General features: G+C 34.9%; 1 protein-coding gene across 1 annotated transcript in view; it reads left to right on the top strand.

The window, feature by feature from the left end:
- AHI1 (Abelson helper integration site 1) overlaps positions 1 to 23,496 on the top strand; it is a gene marked incomplete at both ends in the record, with an annotated part of 198,861 nt that overhangs the window by 69,159 nt on the left and 106,206 nt on the right. Inside the window, 2 exons of the mRNA XM_080700129.1 lie at positions 7,387 to 7,413; positions 19,034 to 19,166. Coding sequence (XP_080556255.1) covers positions 7,387 to 7,413; positions 19,034 to 19,166 — 160 coding nt within the window. The remainder of the gene's footprint in view (positions 1 to 7,386; positions 7,414 to 19,033; positions 19,167 to 23,496) is intronic.

Raw genomic sequence — 23,496 nt, 5'->3', positions numbered from 1 at the left:
CACACACACACAAAAAAAATGAACATGGAACTAGGAAAACATTTACAAAAAATATATTGAAGGAACAATCTCCTTAGCTTACAAAAATACTAAACAATAAAAAATAATGAAACTATTCAGAAATGAATAAAATAAGTAAACTTACAACCTAAAAAGGTTCAATAAGCTTACTTTTTAATTTTTTTGTGGTACTGGGGGTGGAACCCAGGGGCTTTTCTACCTCTAGGCCATACTCCCAGACCTATTTTATACTTTATTTGGAAACAGGGTTACTAAGTTGCTGAGAGCATCACTAAGCAGCTGAGGCTGACTTCGAACCTGTGTGATCCTCCTGTCTCAGCCTCCCAAGCGCTGGGATTACAAGCATGCGCCACCACACCGGGATCAATAAGCTTATTTTAAGACTTTTGTTTTGCTGCTCTGAAAAGTGCCACAGAAACCAGATATTACCCCTAAAACTAGAAAACAAATGATGAAAGTGAGGAAGAGGATTGCTTGTTAAAGGTCATGTGGTATGCTGTTATTGTAGAATGCCAGAAAATGTATCTCAGAGATAAATGGTAAGGAGTATTACGTGCTGGAACATTTTTAAAACTGTGTTCCCACTTTAACTGCACTAGTCCTTTTTATAGGATTCACCTTCAGCTTCTTAAATCAGGGACTCTGACCATGTCCATTTTCATTCTCACCACTGACACAGTGCCTGGCACTTCACGTGCCATCCCTTTCCTTTTTCCCTTGGTAGAAACCTTGGCCAGTTTTAAACCAGATGTGTAGGCAACTAAATTGAGAGACTGCTTTAGTCTCAACTATGTCTTCTTTCTCTAGTGTTTTTTATTTTTCCTTCAGAAAGTTGGAGGCCTTAGAACATACTCATCCCTGGGTTGAGAATGAATTGAAATGGAATTAATGAAAATATATACATTATATATATATTTTATATATATATATATAAAATTGAACTGAGATATATATATCTCAGTTCAATTTTAGAACATATAACCATTAATTTATTTCAATGTTATAATTCTTTGTATTTTAATAATCAAATAGTGCATGTTCTTTAATATTTTCAAAGGAAAAATAACATTTTTATGTAGTCAAATAATGTCCAGTGCTCCCAATTTTAAAAGAAAGTCTACAAAGATATGTACCCTGTAGCTGGGTGTGCTGGCACGTGCTTGTAATCCCAACATTCGGAAGGCTGAGACAGGAGGATAGGAGTTCATGGACAGCGTCAGCTATTTAGAAAGACCCTTTGCAACTCAGTGAGACCCTGTTTCAAAATAAAGAATAAAGCCAGGCGTGGTGGCGCACGCTTGTAATCCCTGTGCTTGCGAGGCGGAGACAGGAAGATTGCTCAGATTCACAGCCAGCCTTGCTGGCTTAAGAGACCCTGTTTCCAAATAAAAATATAAAAATAGGTCTTGGAGTATAGCCCGGTGGTAGAAGGGTTTCCAGGAACCCCAGTACCACCAAAAAAAAAAATAAAAATAAAAAATAAAGAATAAAAAAGTAGGGCTTGGGGGTGCAGCTCGGAGGTAGAATACCCCTCGGTTCCACACACACATACACAAAATATAAATATATATACCCTGAGTTTTCAAAATGAAAATTTCTTTTGTAAAAAAAAAGTCAGTTGTCTAAAATTTTGCATGACAAAATAACTTCATTTGAAGACATAGAACAGCTAATCAATAGATACATATAAACATTTTCTACCATCTAGCAGTCCTTATATTGTAAAAATTTTTTAATTTTTAATTTTTATGTGGATCATATTGAAAATAGCATACATTCAGACTGTGCTTGGTGGTGCCCTCTGCCCCCCAACTTCCCCTTCCCCCTTCCAACAATGAGTGTCCAAGCTACATTCATACTTAAGACACATATTCAAACGTAGCCCCTCCATTAATCCTCAGCCTTCTCCTACCCTTCCATTCTAGCTTTGCTGAGGCTTTCACTCCATTATATGGAGTCCCTCTGGTATTCTAATACTCCCTGGTTTGGGCATATTAGAGAAAATATATGTCCCTTCTCTTTCTGTGCTTGGCTGATCTCACTTACATAATGTTCTCCAGGTCTTTCCATCTTCTGTGAATGACATGATTTTGTTCTTCTTTATTGCTGAGTAGAATTCCATTATGTGTATTTCCTATAATTTTGCAATCCACTCATCTGTTGATGGAGACCTAAGTTGGGTCCATATTTTGGCTATTACAAATTGTGCTGCTATGAACATAAGTATGCATGTTACTATAGTTCTGATTTCAACCCCTTTGGAAAGATAGGCAGGAGAGGTATAGCCGTATAATATGGTGAATCCATTCCCAGTTTTCTAAGGAATCTCCATACTGATCTCCATAGCGCTGAACTAGTTTGCACTCCCACCAACAGTGTAAAAGAGTTCCTCTTTCCCCACATCCTCGCCAGCATTTGTTATTTGATTTTTTTTTTATGCTTGCCACTCTGATTGGGGTTAGATGGAATCTCAGCGTAGTTTTGATTTGCATATCCCTGATGGCTAATGAAGTTGACATTTTTTCATGTATCTGTTAGACATTTGTATCTCTTCTTTTGTGAAGTATCTATTCAATTCAGTTACCCATTTCTTGATTGGGTTATTTGTTTTGCTAGTATAGAGTCTTTTGAGCTCTTTGTATATTCTGGACATTAGCCCTCTATCAGAGTGGTGGCTAGTAAAAAGACCTTCCGTTCTGTAGGCTTTCTCTTTAGGTTTTTGATAGTTTCCTTTGCTGAGAAGAAACTTTTTAGTTTGATGCCAGTCCACTTGTTAATTCTTGCTTTAATTTCATGCGCTTTGGAGGTCTTGTTGAGAAAGTTACTGCCTTTGCCTATATGTTGGAGTTGAGCCTATGCCCTCCTCTAATAACTTCACAGTCTCAGGTCTAATTTCTAAGTCTTTGATCCATCTCAAGTTGATTCCTGTGCACAGTGAGAAGTAAGGTTTTAGTTCCATCTTTCTACAACTGGATAGCCAGTTCTCCTAGCACCATTTGTTGAAAAAGCTGTCTTTTCTCCAGTGTATAAGTTTGGCCCCTTTGTCAAAGATCAGTTGACTATAGGTGTGTGGGTTTGTTTCTGTATCTTCTCTTCTCTTCCATTGGTCTGTAAGCCTGTTGTTGTAAAAACCATGCTGTTTTTACTACTATTGCTCTGTAGTATAATTTGAAGTCGGGGATTGTGATGCCTCCTACATGGTTCTTATGCTGAGAATTGCTTTAGCTATTCTAGGTCTTTTCTTTCTCCATATAAAATTTGTGACTGATTTTTCTAGGTCTCTGATGAATGTGGTATTTTAATAGGAGTTGCATTGAACCTGTAGATCACTTTTGGAAGAATGGCCATTTTGATGATATTTATTCTGCCTATCCATGAGCAAGGGATATCTTCCCATCTTCCAATGCTTTCAATTTCTTTAATGTTTTATAGTTTTCACTGTAGAGGTCTTTTACATCTTTGGTTGGGTTTATTCCTAGGTATTTTATTGGTTTTCAGGTTATAATGAATGAAGTTGTTTTCTTTATTTCTTTAATTGTGGATTCATTGTTGGCATATAGGAAAGCAACTGATTTCTTTAGATTGATTTTGTATCCCGCAACTTTGCTGAATTGGTTAATCAGCTCCAGTAGTCTTCTGGTTGAGTTCTTTGGGTCTTCTAGATAAAGGATATGTCATCTGCAAATAAGGATAGTTTTAATTCCTCTCTTCCTATTTGAATTCCTTTGATTTCTTTCTCTTGCTTATTGCTATGGCAAGAGTCTCAAGGACTATATTGAAAAGGAGTTGTGATAGTGGGCATCCTTGTCTTGTTCCAGATTTTAGAGGAAATTCTTGTAGTTTTTCCCCATTTAATAGGATGTTGGCTTTGGGTTTATTGTATATTGCCTTAATGATGTTGAGACACATTCCTTCTGTTCCAATTTTCTGCAGTGTTTTTAACATGACTGGGTGTTCGATTTTGTCAAATGCTTTTACAGCATCTATTGATATGATCATGTGGTTTTTTTCTTAGTTCTATTTATGTGGTGAATAACGTGTATTGATTTGTGTATGTTGAACCAGCCTTGCTTTTCTGGGATGAAACCAACATGTCGTGGTGTACAATTCTCTTGATATGGTTTTGAATGCATATAGCTAGTATTTTGTTTAGAATTTTTGCATCTATGTTCATCAAGGATATTGGTCTGTAATTTTCCTTTCTTGAAGTGTCTTTGTTTGGTTTTGGGATTAATGTTATACTGGCCTTGTAGAAGGAATTTGGGAGAATTCTATTTCCCAGAACAACTTGTGAAGTATTGGGATTTGTTCTTCACTGAAGGTTTTGTAGAATTCAGCTGGAAACCTATCAGGGCCTGGGCTTTTCTTTGATGGCAGAATTTTTATTGCTGTTTCTATTTCTTTGCTTGCTATTAGTTGGTTTAGGCTTTCTATGTCCTCTTGGTTCAGTTAAGGTAGGTTATATGTGCTTAGAAATCTATATGCCAGGTGTGGTAGCGCACGCTTGTAATCCCTGCGCCTGGCAGGTGGAGACAGGAGGATCACACTGGTTCAAAGCCAGTCGCTCTGGCTTAAGAGACCCTGTTTCCAAAAATAAAATAGGTCTGGGAGGGTAGCCCAGAGGTAGAAGGGCTTCCAGGAACCCTAGTACCACCAAAAAAAAAAAAAAAAAAAAAAAAAAAATCTATCAATTTCTTCCATGTTTTCCAGTCTATTGGAGTATAAATTTTCAAAATAATTTCTGACAATCCTATGAATTTCCCCACTGTCTGTGGTGATATCTCCTTTTAAATTTCTGATTTTAATAATTTGATTTCTTTCTTTTGGTTAGGTTCTCCAGGGTTTTTTCAATCTTATTATATTGTAAAATTTAACATACTGGAATCACCAAGTTCTTGTAGCTTTTCTAAAATATCATTTTATATGCTTACCATCTTTGGATAACTGAAAGGAAGTTAGAACAAAATAGACATAAAAGAAATGAAATGAGAAAAATATTTTAAGAAATGATTTTAAAGGCAAGATAAAATAAATTTATTATAAAAGAAAAGGCTTAAAAATTATTAGTTTACTTGGGTTTTGTCACATTTTTTCTTTTTCTCTTTTTTTAGAGTTTTATTGGTGCAATTTATTTACACTTTATAATGAGATTAAATGTAATACATTCCTATATACACAGAGTATCTTAGTGGATTACCCTCAGCACCCCACTGTGCTATCCCCTCCTTTGAGACTGGTAGTGATAGCTTCATATATGAACTTAACATTATTTGGTCTGTTTCCTTCCTCAATCCTTTTATTTCCTTTTAAAAACTTTTTAGATAATATGTTTTCTTTGAGATTAAGGTAGAGGTTGCCTTTGGGAATGAAAGTTTTTTCTATTTGCTGTGGTTTTTTTTTTTAAGAAAACCCATTATTTTTTATTGTGTTAAAAGAATTTGCTGGCAGATGGTATCTACCGTGTGCTTTCTTTCATACTATATACAATAGTGTACGTGGGAATAAAGCAAAATATATTTTTATTCTTATTGTGGCTTCATCCTTTTTATATTTTGTATCCTATTTTATATTTGGGTTGAAGGGACTCCCAATTTTTGTCACAACCCATTTTCTCCTGCTTTCTGTAATTATATTTCTGTAGTCTCCAAATTCTCTTTTATCTATAGGTTGTTCATCAGTTTATAGAAGTCTATCTTTGTTACTAAAGTAAAAGTATTTTCTAGTAAATTATAGTTGAGGTTTAGAATGTGATTTTCTGTGTGTGTGTGAATTCCATAATGAATTTAGCTCAGAAGGTATTTAGTAGGTGTTTAGTCACTGAGTAAAGGCATAAAAATTAGATAATTCTCTGTTCTGGTTAGTATTACCATTTAGTCATAATATAAATTATTTATTGTTTCATAGTTAGCAGACTTGATTGTATGTTGTTGCCATAGCAATACCTAAAAGGCATTCTGCAGCCCTGGTAAAACTAAGTTATCAGATCCAGAACTTTGCTCTTATCAGTAAATCCACAGTTGCTCAGAATCTGAGTACCTATTAAGAGTAATCAATTTTATAAAAATTGATTAATAAACCTGAATCCATGACAAAACATCTTATAATGAAAGGTAGACCTTTCTAGCTTCTGAAACACACAAGAACATTCTCCCATTCTAATACTTACCTGAACTCAGGTTACTAATAATAGAGGTGCTTGTTAAATAGAATTATAGAAGCAGGAATCATATGAATATGAAATTGTTTTAAGCCAATTTTGGGAAAGGTTGATTATTTTTCTCCACCCCACAGGAGTTTTCACTTTATTTTAATTAATAGTAACATCTGTTTCATTATTAGTAATAGTTGACATGATATATTTCTGGCACACTTCTAAGTGCTTTACTGCATGTTTTGTTAGGATAGTAGAGGGCAGAGATATTGTTCCCACTTTATAGAGGAGGAACTTGAGGCCTATAGAAATTAAGCAACCTAACCAGGGTCCCGCTGGTAGAAAAAAGCGTGAGAGCTGGAATTCCGTCATGTAGTTGCACTCCAAGTCTAGAGTCAATTTTACTGTCTTCTTTTAATAATGGAATTAACAGTATCTTTTAGACATGCTACCTTAGAATACTGTTTCTGGATAAAAAATATTGATATTCATATTTTTCAGTTCTCTCTCCCTCCCCACCCAAACTCTACATTGATTGTTGACATTTGTAAGTGGTCTATACCAGGCTGATAATATATGCTGGTTAACCTTAATTGGACTTAAACATTTTTTTGGTGCCTCTTCAATAGAAAACTTATAAATGGTTCATTATATATTAAGTCACATTTAAGTTTCTCTTTAAAAATAATTATTTCTTGGCCTTGTCCCATGAATTGTAGGCAATTCCTTTTTTAGCTTTTTAAATATTAGTCATATTCTTTGCCATTCAGTGGTATTTATGAAATTACAACTGATATGAATTAATATGGAAATTTTATATATGTTCATTTTCATTGAGATAATTATACATTATACTTAATTCTAATTCTTTTAGACCTGTTAATGTTTTCATACGGAATTTTGATGTTTATACCAACTTTATTAAGGAGACAAGTTACTCTTGAGGCAGATACACATGGGCCCTCAGGAGTCAGTCAGTTAGTGCCTTTCATATTGGCAAATCAGATTTATCATGAACATGGCATTAAGTTTCCTCCTCTATACTCCTCCCAGCTCACTGGAAACAATGCAGTGGTAACTGCAGGATGACAAAGAGACTCTCCCAAGTGCTGCTTTTTGTTATTAGAAGAGTAACATTAAATGTGTTGAAAAGAGTCAATATTTTATTTAAATGAAATTATGAATACTTCTTTATTTTACTGTATTTCTTTTAGGAGGTGATACGATCCTGTGCTGCAAAAGTAAGTAGATTTTATTACCAGGAAGATAATTTAAAATGATAGTTGTCTTTGTAAAACACCAAAGAATTGGAATGCATCATTATAGAGTTTAGAACATTGACAAAAATTAACCTGATATATACTTTCCTTATTAGAGGTTAAAATTATCAAGGAATCATAATATTGAGATCTTAGAATATCTAGTAAATAGATTTACAAGCTTGAAGATTTAAAAATGCTAAGTAAATCTGGGCATGGTGGCACACACTTGTAATCTAGTACTTGGGAGGATGAAACAGGAGGATTGCAGGTTTAAGACCAGCCTCAGCAACTTAGCAAGACCCTGTTTCAAAATAAAAAATAAAATCAGGCTAGGGGTGTAGCTCAGAGATAGAATGCCCTGAGTTCAATTCACACACACACACACACACACACACACACACACACGAATACTAAGCAATTGTGATATACTTTAATAAAGGACCAGCAAGGTCATTTAATTCTATGAGATAAATTTTACACTTTTTTTTTTAACTTTGCTGGGGATTAAACACAGGGTCTTACACATGCTAGGCAAGTGCTTTACCACTGATCTACATTTCCAGTCCAGATAAATTTTACATGATACTTAATATGTAAGAGATACCAATTAATACAGTTCTGGTGGAGTAAACTGAAATATGCACAAGCTGCATTTAATGATATGTTATTCTGATAACATTCTCTAATCATTTACCAAAGTATTTTATACCCTTTTTCCATTTTAATTACATAATAGTTTTGAGGGACAAATTAGATATTATTGTAATTCTATATTTAGAATGAGATTAAGTGATTTGCCCAGGACCCCCAAACAATTTAAAAATTGTACAAAAAAGGCTCTTGATTATCAAGCAATTTCTTTATTTCTTTTATGGTCTTGGGGATTGAATCCAGGGCCCTTCTACCTCTAAGCTGTACTCTTCCTGTTTCTTTGGAAGCAGGTTTTCTTTAGGTTGCTGAAAGCCTCTCACTGTATTGCTGAAGCTGTCCTCGAACCTGTGATCCTTCTGTCTCAGCCTCCCAAGTACTGGAATTATAGGCATGCTCTACCACGCCTGGCTAAACAGTTTGAACTAAAGTGTATCTGAGATACACACAGCACTGTCCTCCTTTTACAAACATGACTATTTTATGTTTAACCTTTAACTCAATTGTTGAGATCAGTTAAAGAATTGGAATGGTCCTGTGTTTTCATCCTTCCCTCTTCCGCCTACTTAAAAAGTTAGCCGAACAGATGACAAATATATTTATATGTCACAAAGGAAAAGATGAATCATCCAGAAGAGAAATAATTAGAATGGTGTTAGTGAGTTCAAATACTGTGTTATATACTATCAAAAAAGAGGGACATTTTAAAATTCAGTAGACACCTACTACCATGTGGCAAACACATGGAATGCAGTAAGCTATTGTCTTCTTCCACGCTGGGGCATCTTATAGAGGAAACATGTCATAAAATACTGGATTTACCCCAGCACAGAGCTGTCCAGTATCATTCAGGACCCATCATGTTTTTTACCTAATTATCAAAGTCAACAGGATAGCAAATTTAGATAAGGGGAAGGGAGATGGGGGGGTGGCAAAAAGAGAACAAGCTATATTCTGACTTGGGCTGAAAATGTTCAGGAAACTTGTTCTTGATAGCAATGATTGGTGTAATGATTATAGCTCCAAGATTACTAAGTCTTCTTAAGTGTGCATAGTATATAAAACTGTTGGCAAAAAGAACTGTATCTTTTGACTAGCAATTCTCTTTCTCTAAAAAAAATGTATTACACACCCTTCTTTTGAAATGCCTAAAGAGTAAAATACCCTACACACATTTAGCTGGTCTTTATGGAGAATACCTTCCACTAATCTGGAAACCTCCCAAGCACGACAGCTCATGCCATTCATCTTTATGTCCATAGTGCTTAACAAAGGTAGATTAAATGCTCATGAAAAAAAAAAAGATTACATATTCGGAAATGGAGATGTGAAAAGTTCAACCCTGTTAAAATCTTCAGTTATTCTTCACTGTTGTTTTTTAACCATGTTCAGAGTTGTACAGCCATCCCACTTTATGACTTTTTCATCACATCAGAATGAAACCTGTATCTGTTAGTCATTTCTAGTTCCTAAGTGTACCCACACATATCATATACTCAGTAACCATACTGCTGTACATTTCATATAAATGAGATCATATGTGTGGTCACTTGTAAATGAGTTCTTTTACTCAATACTCTTTTCAAGATTTCTCTATTTATGACAAAAGTAATAATCTTATCACTACTACTTTTATTGCCAAATAAACTGTGTTACATTTTGTTATTCATTTCATCAGTTTATAAATATCTAGCTTGTTTCTACTTACTATTAAGAATAATGCTAGCCAGGCATGGTGGTGCATACTTGTAGTTCCAGTACTTGGGAGGCTGAGACAGAAGGATCATAGTTGGGAACCCAGCCTCAACAACTTAAAAATAAAATCTGAAATAGGTATGAGGGTGTAGCTCAGAGGTAAAATGCCCCTGGGTTCAATCCCCAGCACCCCCAACACACAAAGAATAATGATATTCTGTTAAGAACTAAACGTATGCCGGGTGTAGTGGCACATGCTTGTAATCCCAGCATTGGGGAGGCTGAGACTGGAGGATCGCAGTTCGCGGACAGCCTCAGCTATTTAATGAGGCTCTCTGCAACTTAGTGAGACCCTGTTTCAAAATAAAGAATAAAAATAGAGCAGGGGAAGTAGTTTAGAGGTCAAAGGTCAAATGCCCCTGGGTTCCATCCCCAGACCCCCCCCCCCAAAAAAAAGAACTGAACATATATGTATAATTTTCAGTTTGGACATATGTTTTTAGTTCTCTGGTACTTGGGTCTAGGATTGAAATTATTGAGTCATAAGATACCTTTGTGTTTGACTTTTTTTTTCACTATTGGGGATGGAACCCATTGTACCTCCAATACACCCCCAGCCCTATTTTTTTGTTTGTTTGTTTGTTTGTTTTTTGAAACAGGGTCTCACTGAGTTGTGAAAGGCCTTGCTAAGTAGTTGAGGCAGTCCACAAACCACTGTCCTCCAGTCTCAGCCTCCCAAATGCTAAAATTAGAAGTGTGTGCCACTACACCCAGTTTGTGTTTGACATTTTAAGGAACTATCAAACTTTTTTCCCAAGGGGCTATACCATTTTAGAATCCCACAATCAAGTTAGGAAGGTTCTACTTTTCCCTCATCCTCACCAATACTTGTATTGTGTGTATTCTTTATTATAGCCTTCCTAAAGGATAAGAAATGGCTTTCTCATTATTTTAAATGCATTTTCTTAATAACTAATGATGTTGAGCATTTTTGGTATGGCAGTTATATATCTTCTTTGGAGAAATATTCAAATCTTTAATGTTAATATTTAATACTTCTTTATAGAAACCTCATTCAAGTCTCTTATCAGACGAGTGATCTGCAGGTGTTTTATCCATTTATTTTCACTTTCTTGATGGTGTCCTTTGAAACAAGGTTTTAACTTTTATACTCAGTGTGTCTTTTTTTCACTTGTCACTTGTCCCTTTTGTGTCATGTGTTAGAAAACATTGCTTAACCCTATGTCTCAAAGATTTAGTCCCATTTTTCTCTAGGATTTTTGTAGTTTTAGCTCTTACATTTAGGTTTATGATTGAATTAATTTTTATATGTGATAGTGTGGACCAGCCCTATGTCGCTACATTGCATGTGGCTCTCCACTTGTTCTGGTACCTCTTATTAAGACTTATTGTCTATTGAATATCTTACCACTCTTGTCAAAACTCCTTATTCTTGTCAGCAGGGTATATTTATGCACTTTCACCAGATAAATAGATTTTTTCTTCCTAAATCCCTGTCAGAGTTTTACATTGTTGAACACTCATTTTTTTCTACTAAGATTCTTTGGGCAAATACTTACTGAGTACTGTCAGGTATTTTTCTGGGTACTTGGGATCTAATAGTGAATAAAATCCTTTGAGATGATTTCAGATAAGTGATATGGGGAAAATAGATTCATAGGACAAGAGTGACAGGAAGTGGAGGCTGCTCTCAGGAGGAGGATGAGGAGAGGCCTTAACAAGAGTTAATTGTTTTTTTTTATAAAAGTCCTGTCTAGGAAGAAGATGGACATGCTCAAGGAATAGAAATAAGATACTGTTTTTAAGTAGTACAGTGAAGGGGAAGGGGCAGCAAGGTTTTACAACAGGGCAGGAGAGGTGATCAGGTGCAGATCACACATGGCCTCTTAGCAGCATGGTAATGAGTTGGAAGGCTTAATCAGAGAAACAAGCTGTGGAGAAGAGCAGAATGGATTATAGGGAAATAAGAACCTTCCAAGCAAAAAGTAGTCCAGAGACATCAGCAGACTGTTAACAGTAGGCCTAAACTAGGATGTAATAATGAAGATACAGGCAATAGACAGCTTAGTCATATACTTTAGAAACAGATTCATCAGGACTTGATGATATATTCAGTGTGGATGGGGAGTAGTGAAGTTTTTGGTTTCAACAATTGTGCAGTTTGGGCTGGTAGTGCTTTGTAACAACCTGGGGAGGTCCTGGAGAGGAGGGAGCAAGTGATAAATGTAGAGTATTGGATATAAGGATGGCTGTCAAGTAGGCAATTGGATATAATTTCTGTGCTCAGGAGAAAAGTCAGGGTTAAAGTCTTTTTTTTCTCCCTTTTTTATTTTTAAGCTAACAAGTTGGATGAGACTGCCTAGGGAGAGAGTATATCTAACCTCCTGAGGTAGTGGTTCTAGAGAGGCTGTGTCAGGGAAACATGGAGAAGAGTAGTTCCAGCAAGAGGAGTGGCAGACTGCTATGTGCTTCTGAAGAGTAAGAGGAAGGCAGTTGGTACCACTGTATTGGCAAGATTAAATGGTTTTCTTGTATTTGGTCTTTGGTATTTGGAAGCCTTTGATTTTTTTTATGACAGCTATGTCATTAAGTAGTGGAGACAAAAGGATAATAGACAAGTGACTTGAAAATGGAACAGAAGCAAATCAAGAGTGTAAGTGTAGACCACTTAAAAAAAATCATACCATGACTTATGAGCAGAGAAATACGGCAGGAGCTGCAGGGGAATATTAGATGGATAATATGAGCATGATTCTATGATGACTTAGAAGTTGATAATTTACTATGGAGATGGTAATTACTGGAATCAAGTCCTTAAAAAAGTAAAAGGGATGTCATCTTGAGTTCTAATGGAAGGAACTGTCCTTAAGTGATTTTTTTATCCTGGTTACTACACAGGGGAAAACTGGCTATATCCACAGATACAGACTTGATGATGGAAAGATGGAAGAGTTCTCATCTGAGTGTATTACAGATCACAATTTGTATCAGGGTCTTGAATAATCATAGCCCAAAATGGCTACCTAAGAACTTAAAACTTAAATTTTTCTTTGTTTCTTGAAAAAATAAAATTGAGTTGAAGCATATGAGAAGTAGTATTGCCTGGGATCTATTTCCATTAAAATTTGTGTGATTCTTTACAGATGAAATTGTTTTTCTAATATTCCCAAGATACTTATTTATACCTGATATGTTTTAGTAAATGAGTTCATTCTAACTTAAATCATAATTTTCCAGCATTAGATATCCATAACTTCAAAGGAATCTCTTTATTTCTCCCTCTCTATGTTATCTTTAAATGTTAAACAGTATTGCTTTTACTCCTAATCCTTACATTTCTGTCTTTCCACACTTCTCTGTATGCATCTTGAAACCAGAGAGTTCATCTTTTTTATCAGTTATCACCACTTATCTTAGGTGACTGTAAATACCACCACATTAAAGTTTATTGTATTGTTTAGTATAGAAATGTTTAGTATAAGAATGCTACAAAGGTAAAGTAGTAACCTATATTGTCCAATCTATCATTTTACTGAAAACATTTCTTAAGTAGGTTTTACAAATAGAAGTAGGTTTTACAAATAGAAGATACTTTTTTTTTTTTTTTTTTTTTTTTGGTGGTACTGGGGTTCCTGGAAACCCTTCTACCTCTGGGCTATACTCCCAGACCTATTTTTATACTTTTTTAAATTTGGAAACAGTCTCTTAAGCCAGTGTGACTGGCTTTGAGCCTGCATGATCATCCTGTCTCCACCTCCCAAACGTGGGGATTACAAGCGTGTGCCACCATGCCCGGCTAGAAGATAACTTTTAAAATCTTCTGTTGACAACTTAGTAGTAGCTTGTCTCAAAATAACATGGGGGACTGAGAGTATAGCTCAGTGATAGAACACCCCTGGATTTAATCCCCAGGACTGCCAAAAAAAAAAACAAAAACCCAACACCTGTATATAGATAGGCAAACAGATATTTTCATCATTAAGACAAAACTGAATTAAGTTTTGAGTAGTAGGATACTGATTTTATTTGGAAAGGGATTATTTTTTGGTTGTTAATATTATTTTAAATATAGTTGTTTTTTCCTGGCATTTCCATACTGGACAAGAGCAAATTAAGGTTTTTTTTGGTCTTATACGATGTGGAGGGCTGGTTGGACTGTAGGAGAATCCCATGTGGAGGTTGGGGAGTTGTCTGACTCCAGCTTTCTGCCCTGGGCAACTAGCTAAAGAGTGATAGTTCTTCCAGTAAAATAAATTGTAGAGAATGGTTAGGTGAGCTCTAACCTTAATGACCAAGAGACCTGCATTAGATTTTAAAAACACAGCATTCAGAGGCATCTCAAGTGATGAAAATGAGTGTTCCTGCTCAGAGCAGCCATGCGATGCAATGCAGTGTGATGCGAGGAAGAAGAGGGACCCAGGGTCTATCTAGCATAACCCTCAGCATGGCTGGGCATGGCGGCGTAGCAGTATTACAGCCGGAGGATGCGCCCTGTCAGATAGAGGCCTGATTTTGACAATTTGAAGTCCAGAGTGACCTTTGCTTTAAATTTAGTGTTATGGTGGAGACAAGATTTGTTGTGACTAGTTTACAAGTGAAATGTTGAGGTGCAAATAACAGCTGCATTCTGTTCAAGAAATTTACCTTCTAGCCAGGCGTGGTGGCACACACTTGTAATTCCAGCATTCGGGAGGCTGAGACCTGGAGGATCGTGGTTCACGGACAGCCTCAGCTACTTAGTGAGGCCCTCTGCAACTCAGTGAGACCCAGTTTCAAAATAAAAAATAGGGTAGGGGGTGTAGCTCGGAGGTCAAATGCCCTTGGGTTCCATCCCCAGACCACCCCCCAAAAAAATTACCTTCTATTGAAGCTTAAGGGAATTATAAAATGAAAGGGTTTTTATTCACTATTTATTTTTGTACTTACATAGAAGGGTCTGTGCTTCTAGCCTGTGGAAAAAAATAGCCAGTAGAACATTTGACAGTAGAATTCAGAAGAGCTTTAATGATAACCCCAAGAGGACAGTGAAGGTATTAATCCTCAACAGAAGCACCTAGCTCTTTCTCTGACACTAGAAGAAAAGACAGTGTAAACGGTGTGTTTTTTAATAGGTTTGGAAGTGAGTTCAGGGGGTTCCCAAACAAATGTTCCCTATGATATAGGGTACTAGATTAGAAGAGTAAGGAAATAAAGTCTCAGAGAGAAAACCAAGATGTCTTGAGGTAAATTACCTTTAAAGACATGTTGCTGAATAATTTGAGTCAAACAAGATCTTAATTTTGAATTCACATAGAGGAATCCTATCAATAATCTGAACTACCAGACCTCCGTGCCTATCAGGAGCTGATAAAAATGTGATTAAAATGTAGAATAAAACTTCATAATGACTGCTTTAAATTTGAGTTCTGGTTTTAGTTAATGTAATAATGAATTGGCATAAGGGTGAGATTTTCTGGCACCTTACATTTTCACTGTTAAAATTCTCTTTAACAATTCCTTCCTAATCTCACTATCCTAATTTATCAAGAAAACATCTGAAGGCCTTAAGATGCATTTGAATTTCTCCTTAAGATTCAGTAACTTGCTCATTTCTTAGATTTTACTAACCTAGAAATCATGGTAATGTAAACTACTCAAAATTTATATTCTGAAAATGTAAAAGATACTTGACTTTGGAAACTTTGAAGCTCACTTTAGCTCAGGTTTTCAGTTTATTCTGCTCTTTAAATACTGAGATTTTAATTCTTACAACAGATACGTGATTTGCAACATAACACTTCCTAGGTATTGTATTTGCCTCCAGAACTGTCTCCCCATTAAAATAATACCTGAATTATTGTTTAGATGTGGCAAAAAAATGAAGTTCTCTGGGCAAAGAGATACATTTGTGAACTTTTAAGAAAGTAGGCAGCATCAGCATCTTTTCAGTTATAATTTTAAAGCCAATTTGAAGAGTTTTAAGCACTTGAAAGTTTATAATTCTACTTCTGGTAAAAATAGCATTTAATCTAAATTCAATTATTAAACTTGTAAGTGAATATTAAATGAGTGTTAAAAACTCATAGTTTTAAAATTTTAACTAATTACTAAAAGAGAAACTAATTGTTAGCTTGTTCAGTCTTTTGTATTCAGTTTTTTTTGGGAATGAGAATTTTAACATGAAAATTAATCTACCCCTAGATAATTAATGTTTGCATATTTTGCATAAGGCTGCACATACTCTTAAAAGTAGGCAAAATAATTTTTTATTAACTTGGCAGAAGTTCTAGGTATTTTTTTCTTTTTTCTATTATGAATTTCATTCATTTTATGCTTCAAGTTTTCTCCAGTATGGAGATAAACTGACTTGGACAGACTGTGGTTTTTGCATGAAGCAAGCAGAAAAATATGTTGTAAAAAGAGGGTAGATTGGTATAGGGTAGAGTATCTTAGCCAACTTTTCTGTTGTTGTAAAATTATTAAGCAATTCTTTTCCACAGCATATATTTCATAAATAGATATTGCTTCATTAAATTTAATGGTTATTATTTTATTTCTCTGAATGAAATGTTAAATATCTGTAAGCTAGCTTTGAAAATGCTTTGAGTTCTAATGTCAAAGCATTATTAATAATAAACAATTATCTCAATCCTTGGAAATCAAGTCATCTGCTTTGCTATGTTGTAACTCATCCTTTTTTGGACATTTGAATAGTCTCCAAAGAAAGGTGTCAAGACGTGTTTTACATAATTTATAAACAACTTTTATAAATAAATTATAAAAATACTTAGGAAGAACATGTAATTATAGTTTTTCAGATAATATTTTATTTTAAAATAGTGACCACTTATGGAGAGCCATTTAAGGTATACTGTTCTAGCTTTGCTAGTGTTTTTGTTTTGTTTTGTTTTGACACAAGTAAATTCCTGAAGAGGAATACTAGACATATTTTGTGTATGTGTGTGCATGTGTATGTGTAACCATAATCATATATAGATACTGACTGACAGATTCATATCCCTAGCATATAGCTGTTCAATCTCCAGTTTTACAAAGAAAGGTGATAAATATTCCCCTTTGTACATGGTAGTTTCATTTATCGTTCTTGTAGTACTAGGGATGGAACCCAGGGGCATTCTACTTCTGAGGTACAGTCCCAGCTCTATTTGTTATTTTTATTTGGAAGCAGGGTCTCACTAAGTTGCAGAGGACCTTCCTAAGTTGCTGAGGCTGACCAGGAACCTGTAATCCTCCTGATTCAGCCTCTCAAGTACTGGGTTTAGAAGCATGTACTATCACTCCTGGCCTGGTAGTTCCATTTAAAAGCATTAAAATCTGATTTAGTGCATCACCACACTATATTAGCTATACCTGATACCCTTCTAAATGATATTAGTAATAATAACTCATTCTTATAGAGTACTTTATCCTTATAGCACTTTGTTGTTTCTTTCACTTTCTCTTCCCCTCCTTTATTTCCCCCTTGGAGTTTTAAGGACTGAACTAGGGCCTTATATACGCTGCACAAGTGCTCTACCACTGAATCAACCCTAGACCCTATTTATTCTATTTCCTTTTTTTTCTATTCTTACATATGTTTCTTAGTGCTTGATGGTTAGCATGAAAACCAACTCATCTTTATTGGCACATTCCAGTGAAAGCATAGATACTATTTTTATTATCTTTGTTTAAATATAGGCCAGGAAACTTAAAGGTAGTTCCTAAAATAACAATGAAATCAGTTACTATGTTAATATAAACATTCAACGTTAATTTTGGTCAGTTTTTAATAATGAACCTTGATCATTTTTAAAGCTGGATAATATTTTAGCACTGGTGTGGTATTTGGCCCCCTTCTCATTATTTTAGAAATATTTTTTATGTTTTATTAGGTGACCATAACAGTTTAGGTATTTCTGAAACTATATAGTCTTAGCCATTCCTAATGGTATACTACTGATTCAAGTACTGGAGGGCTGAGACAGAAGGATCTCAGGTTTAAAGCCCCCTCAGCAACTTAGTGCGCCATCCACAACTTAGTGATACCCTGTTTCACAATAAAAGAGAAAATAGGGTGGGCTGTAGTTCATAGGTAGACTCTCCCTGGGTTCAACCTCTAGTACTACAAAACAAAAAGCAAAGAGAAAGAAAGAAAAGAAAGAATAACTGAGTTTTAAAATCTAAGATATTGTTTACCATTACTGAAAAGAAGCACTTACAAATATATAAATAATGAATAAAATAAAGGATATGATACCATAACCTAGTATTATCTTATGCAGAATATCAAAAGGAAATTTTTAAATATTAATGCAGTGGAAGTCAACTGTTAGTTTTGATTATTTTAAACAAAATAAATAAAAAGGAAAGGAGCCAGTGTTTTATACTAGTAGTTATTTGCTATATGTTGTAATTCCATTTTGTTAATTTACAGATTACATATTTTGGTACCAAAAAGGGCTGTCACGGTTTTTAAAAAATAGATTATATTTTATCATGATTTCTTAGAAATAATAAAGGTGATTTATTAATAATAAAATCCTATATTTTTGAAATTATAATTTATTATATAAATTTACTAATAGACCTTTCAAATGTTTTTAGCAAACTGGCGCATTTGTTACACATTTCTTTTATGTGAGACTAGTGAACTCAGTCTTATGTATTATAGACCATTACATTTACTTATAGAAATTTTTATAATAACATTTTAAACAGCAGTCCTATTTTTAGATAGTCTTAAGGATAAGGCTTCTGATACAATGAAAACTATTTCACATGACAAGTAAGGATACAGTTGTGTTATCTATGTCACTATGATTTATAAAAAACGTGACTTGTACACTATTTTCTTTCCAGTTTCTAAAAAGGGAGTACCTGCCCTTTCACTAAAATGCTAGAGAAATGTGGGGATGAAATATTTTAGCTCTGAATTAAAAGTAGTCAAGGATTTCCTTTGGTTTTTTGCATTTATTTATATAACTTAAGACCACTTTGAGTTGTTAATAATGTCAGTTCCATAATGAGCAAATTTTAGAAAAGCTAATTTACTTTTCTATAGTTATGCTTTTATCATCACTTGTATTCATTTCTTGATTAAAACTATTTTGTAAACATTAAGAGCTAACCATATAAATCATTACCACTCCTAACCATGTGTCCTGGTTTGGATAGTAAGCAAATATTTCTCATTAAGTTTTTGCATCAGTAACCAGAAAATTATGCTGTAGTTTCTGATATGCATTTTCTATTGCAGGTCAACAAAAATCTATCGCTTACTTCACCACCACCACTACCACCACCAACCTCCTCACAGTCACCCACATTGAAACAGTCAACCCTGCTGTCCACTCAGGAGATCCTGCATCAGCTTGGCTTCACTCAGACTGGTGAGCCCCTTTCATATTCTGACCATTCATGTCATTGTTCAGGTGCTATTTTTAAAAAATTAATACGCTTATTTCTTTTCAGAAATGAAAATGGCATTCTAATGGTTAGTTATCATACTTGGTATATTCTTTTTTAGCATACTTTTTTCCTTGAAATCACAGAAGTTATTTCAAAAGTAAATTTATATTTGTAGCTGTTCTGAATCTGTGCCCTATTAAACAAATAATTGTTTTTAAATGTGAGTTTTAAACATGTATAATATCAAATCTGATTCTGTTTCCCAGTTGTTTAAAGGAATCAGAGTTTATGGGTAATCCTATTTTTTAAAGGAAAGTCAAGGTAAAATGCACTTTGGCAATAATAGGATGCAACCTAAAGTCATATCACATCTCTTCAAATTTGGCAAATTTTTAAAAAATATGCAAAAAGTTAGTTACAAAAGACTACGTGAATTACTGAGTTGAAATGAACTACCCACTTGCAAATTAGGCCAATGTTTAAGAAAAAACATTAAGTGAGAAATGTTTACTTTTGTATTGAAAGATGACTTTCTGTTCACTAGCTATATGTTTCTGATAGTATTTTTTCCCAATACTGAAATATTTAAGAAATATGAGACAGGTAAAAATTACAAAGCAATTATTATTTTACAAAGAAAGTCTAATAAGAAATTTGAACTTGAAAAGACCAGCATAATTTACTTAGATATTTGGAAGCAATATCACTTTTCTAATTCAAAAGTATTTGCAGTTTACATATGCAAGTTATTCCAATTTTGCTGTATATGTTACATATTATAATAAGAAAATATTTGTATTGAGAACTCTATGGTAGTTCTGTATATGCCTTTTATTATACCAATAAACCTTAGATTCTTCATTTGAAAATTGAAAATGATGTTTATACTATATATTGATGTTCAAATGATATATAAATATATTTTATAAGCATTAAGTACTATCTGAATATCACATATACCCAGTATAAACATGGTGAATATATTTAAACTAGGTTTGAAAAAACTTTGATTCGTAATTTTACATCACTACAATAACTAGCAATTATCTCAAACCTCAAAAATGTTAAACTTCTTGTGTTTCAGATATCTACTAGAAGTTAGAGCGATAGTGCTGATCATTGTGGTTTACATTGGAGGGTGCTCTATGTACTACTCTTGAAAATTTTATTCTTTGCACTCTAAGTAGATATGTGATTTGCCTTTAGACCTTGTACTTTTAATTACTAGGAAGGAGGTTCCTACAATCTTTGTGCTAAGGGCAAGATTTTCCTGAGAACAAATTTTTTTTGTATATAAAGGATCAAAAATTCCAATTTAATACATTTTAGAAAACTAAATGTAAAATGACTTGGGCTTATAAAACCTCATTCTACATATCTGGATTAAAGGCTTAGAAGGTAAATGTCTAATTTATTTAAATAATATCCTATTATGTCTTCACCTAACAGAGTGTAGATAAAACTTTCAAAACGTACAAGGAAAGATAAAAAGAAAAAGCAAGGGATATCAGGAAAGACCAGAAGGATAGATAGGAAGGCCTTTGAAATGGGAAGAGGGATTATCATTGAAACAGATAAAGAGAAAAGATGAAAAATAGAGGAACAGCTAGATATGATAAAAGCAAGACTTGCCAACCTCAGGAGCCACACAGAAGTGCTCCACTTCCTCTCAGCTCTTATGGCCTAGTAGGCCACAAGTAGGATATCTGTATCCTGAACATCCCTCCCTGTGCGCATTATCTCAGAGGCATTCCCATTAATTCATATGATGCATGCTTACAAAACAGGGGTGGCTCCTGTTGTAGGGTTCTTGTCCAGTCGATTTGTTCAGTTACAGACTTTGCCTGATTTTGTGCCTGACCTTGCTTTAAGGCATGTCCTTTCTAGAGAGTTTATTAAGAAATATCACTATACAGAAAAAAATAAAATAAAAACAGAATATGGGTTCAGTAACACAATGGCCAATTTAATTCATTTTATTCATTAAAAACCCACTCTGTGGAAGAAATTCTGCACTAGTTATTAGGTGGAATAATTTCTATACCCTGTTCCATTCTAGATGACTATAGAATATTGAAGAATTTCTTCAGGTCCCAGTTTTCAACCTTTTGGTAAATGAGGACTCGAGATTTGGTTTTCATCTTTAAAATTCTGTGCTCTTATTCAATGTTAAAATAAGTTTAAGTGAGTAAGTTTTCTTGTGCAAATCTATTAGAATCAATCTGAAATATGTACGTTTTATGATGCTTATAAGGCATAGCTATTTACACAGAACTAGTAAATATAAGCTCACTAACGCTCATGTGAGGAAGCTCACAAGCTTACAGGGTTGATCTTTTAGTATATCTTATATGGAAGTTGGTTTTATATGCTGGAAGGCTAGATTCTGAGATGAGCTTTTGTACTGCTATACACCTGTTGACCATATGTATTAGAGATTAGGTCTAGGCAATGGGGACTGTTAGAAAAGTGCTTCTTCCTTCATTGGTACATAACAGTTTCTAGAATACTGCATGCTTCTAAATCATTTGAAGTGATGACTTTGTTTGAGGTCCTCTCTTAAGGATATGGAGTAAATATCACAGCCACTGCTTTAGGCTTACCATCAGGTTGGGGAAACAACTGAGGACGCAGCAAACTAAGTGAGTGTGATGAATGCTGGATTCTGCATCAACAAGGTACCACAGGAATATAGAGGAAGAGCATGGCAAGGGGATTTTCCACTACTTGTCCTAACAGAACTCTGAATCCCTCCCCCAGCTCTTCCTTCCACTGTCACTTCCCCACCCACACACCAGGTCTTCTGACTCCCAGCACTCCACAGCTCTGTTGTAGAGGGGAAATGGAGCCATCAGGATTCCTCCCTTCCTGCCACTTCCCTCCATCCTGCTTGCCTGTGCTGCCTTTGAAGTTCAGCCTAGTCTCTACCACCGTGGTAATTCCTGAATAAGGTCTTCTTATCGTGCCTTAATGAGTATCAGTGAATCATTTTTTAACTTAACACTTAAAAGAGAGCTTTCCTGATTAAAGTCTTGACTTTGCTAGAAATGGTGGGATGGATATGTTTAGAGAAAACTAGGTCTGCAAAGGTAGATTGGGGTCAAATTGTAGTATTCTGACAAATTCATTTCATTCTCTTCATAGAAAAGAGTTATCTAGATTTTTTTGGTTACTGTAGTTAAACCCATTTTTAACTCTGAATTATTCCCAGGGCTGGCCTTAAACTTTTTTTTTTTTTTTTTTTTTTTTTTTTGCGGGTCTGGGGATGGAACCCAGAGGCATTCAGCCTCCGAGCTACACCCCCTGCCCTATTTTTTTTTTTATTCTTTATTTTGAAACCGGGTCTGACTGAGTTGCAGAGGGACTCAAGTAGCTCAGGCTGTCCACGAACCACTATCCTCTGGTCTCAGCCTCTCAAATGCTAGGATTACAAGTGTGCGCCACCATGCCTAGCTTTAAACTTTCAATACTCCTGCCTCAGCCTCCCAAATACTGGGACTACCTGCAAGTACGACCATGCCCAGCTAAACACAGTTTGTTTTTGTTTTTGTTATTGTTTGTGTTTCAGTATTAGAGATTGAACCTGGGTATGCTAGGCAAGCACTCTATCACTGAGCTACACCTCTAGCCCCAAAATATGTTTTAAAAATTGTAGCTGTTAGCTGGGCGTGGTGGCACAAGCTGCTTGGGAGGAAGAGACAGGAGGATTGCGCACTTGAGCTCATGAGTTTGAGACCATCCTGCGCAATACAGCGAGACTCTGTTTTTAAAAAGAGATTATCCAGTAATAAAATTGATCTTATGGGGGGGGATTCAAGAAAATGCTTATTACTAACAGTAAGCCATTTGCATCATCTTTGTTGATATTTAAAATACAGCATATTTCTTTTTAGCATATTTTATTATATGGATTTAGTATATCTCACAGCAGTGCTCTAGTTTAATTCAGAATAGATAAAACAAAATCAATCATTTTGCTAATAAGACTTTCTTCAAGAACTCCTTCATATCATATTTTTAACTATGGACTTGGAGTTTGGATCACATCTAAGCTGGAAACGTTATGATTCTTGTATTTCAAAGGAAAATATGTTTTGGCAAAAATTAGGGACTAGCATGACTCAATAAACACAGCTGATGGTAAAGGGGCTTTCCATTTAAAGGAAGGTAAAATGAGCTTCAAAGAGCTTTCTCATCACATCAGAACTGGCAGAGAGTTCTGTCAGTATTACTCAGTGAACTCTATGCTGCTAACTGAATGTTTTATTGAATTCTGATTTCAGGTCTTCAAAATACCAGTGTTTCATGTCA

The sequence above is a fragment of the Muscardinus avellanarius genome, assembly GCF_963383645.1.
Source record: "Muscardinus avellanarius genome assembly, chromosome: 8".
NCBI classification, from domain to species: Eukaryota; Metazoa; Chordata; class Mammalia; order Rodentia; family Gliridae; genus Muscardinus; species Muscardinus avellanarius.
Note: the sequence above shows the minus strand (reverse complement) of the source record. Positions and strands in the feature narration are given on the sequence as shown.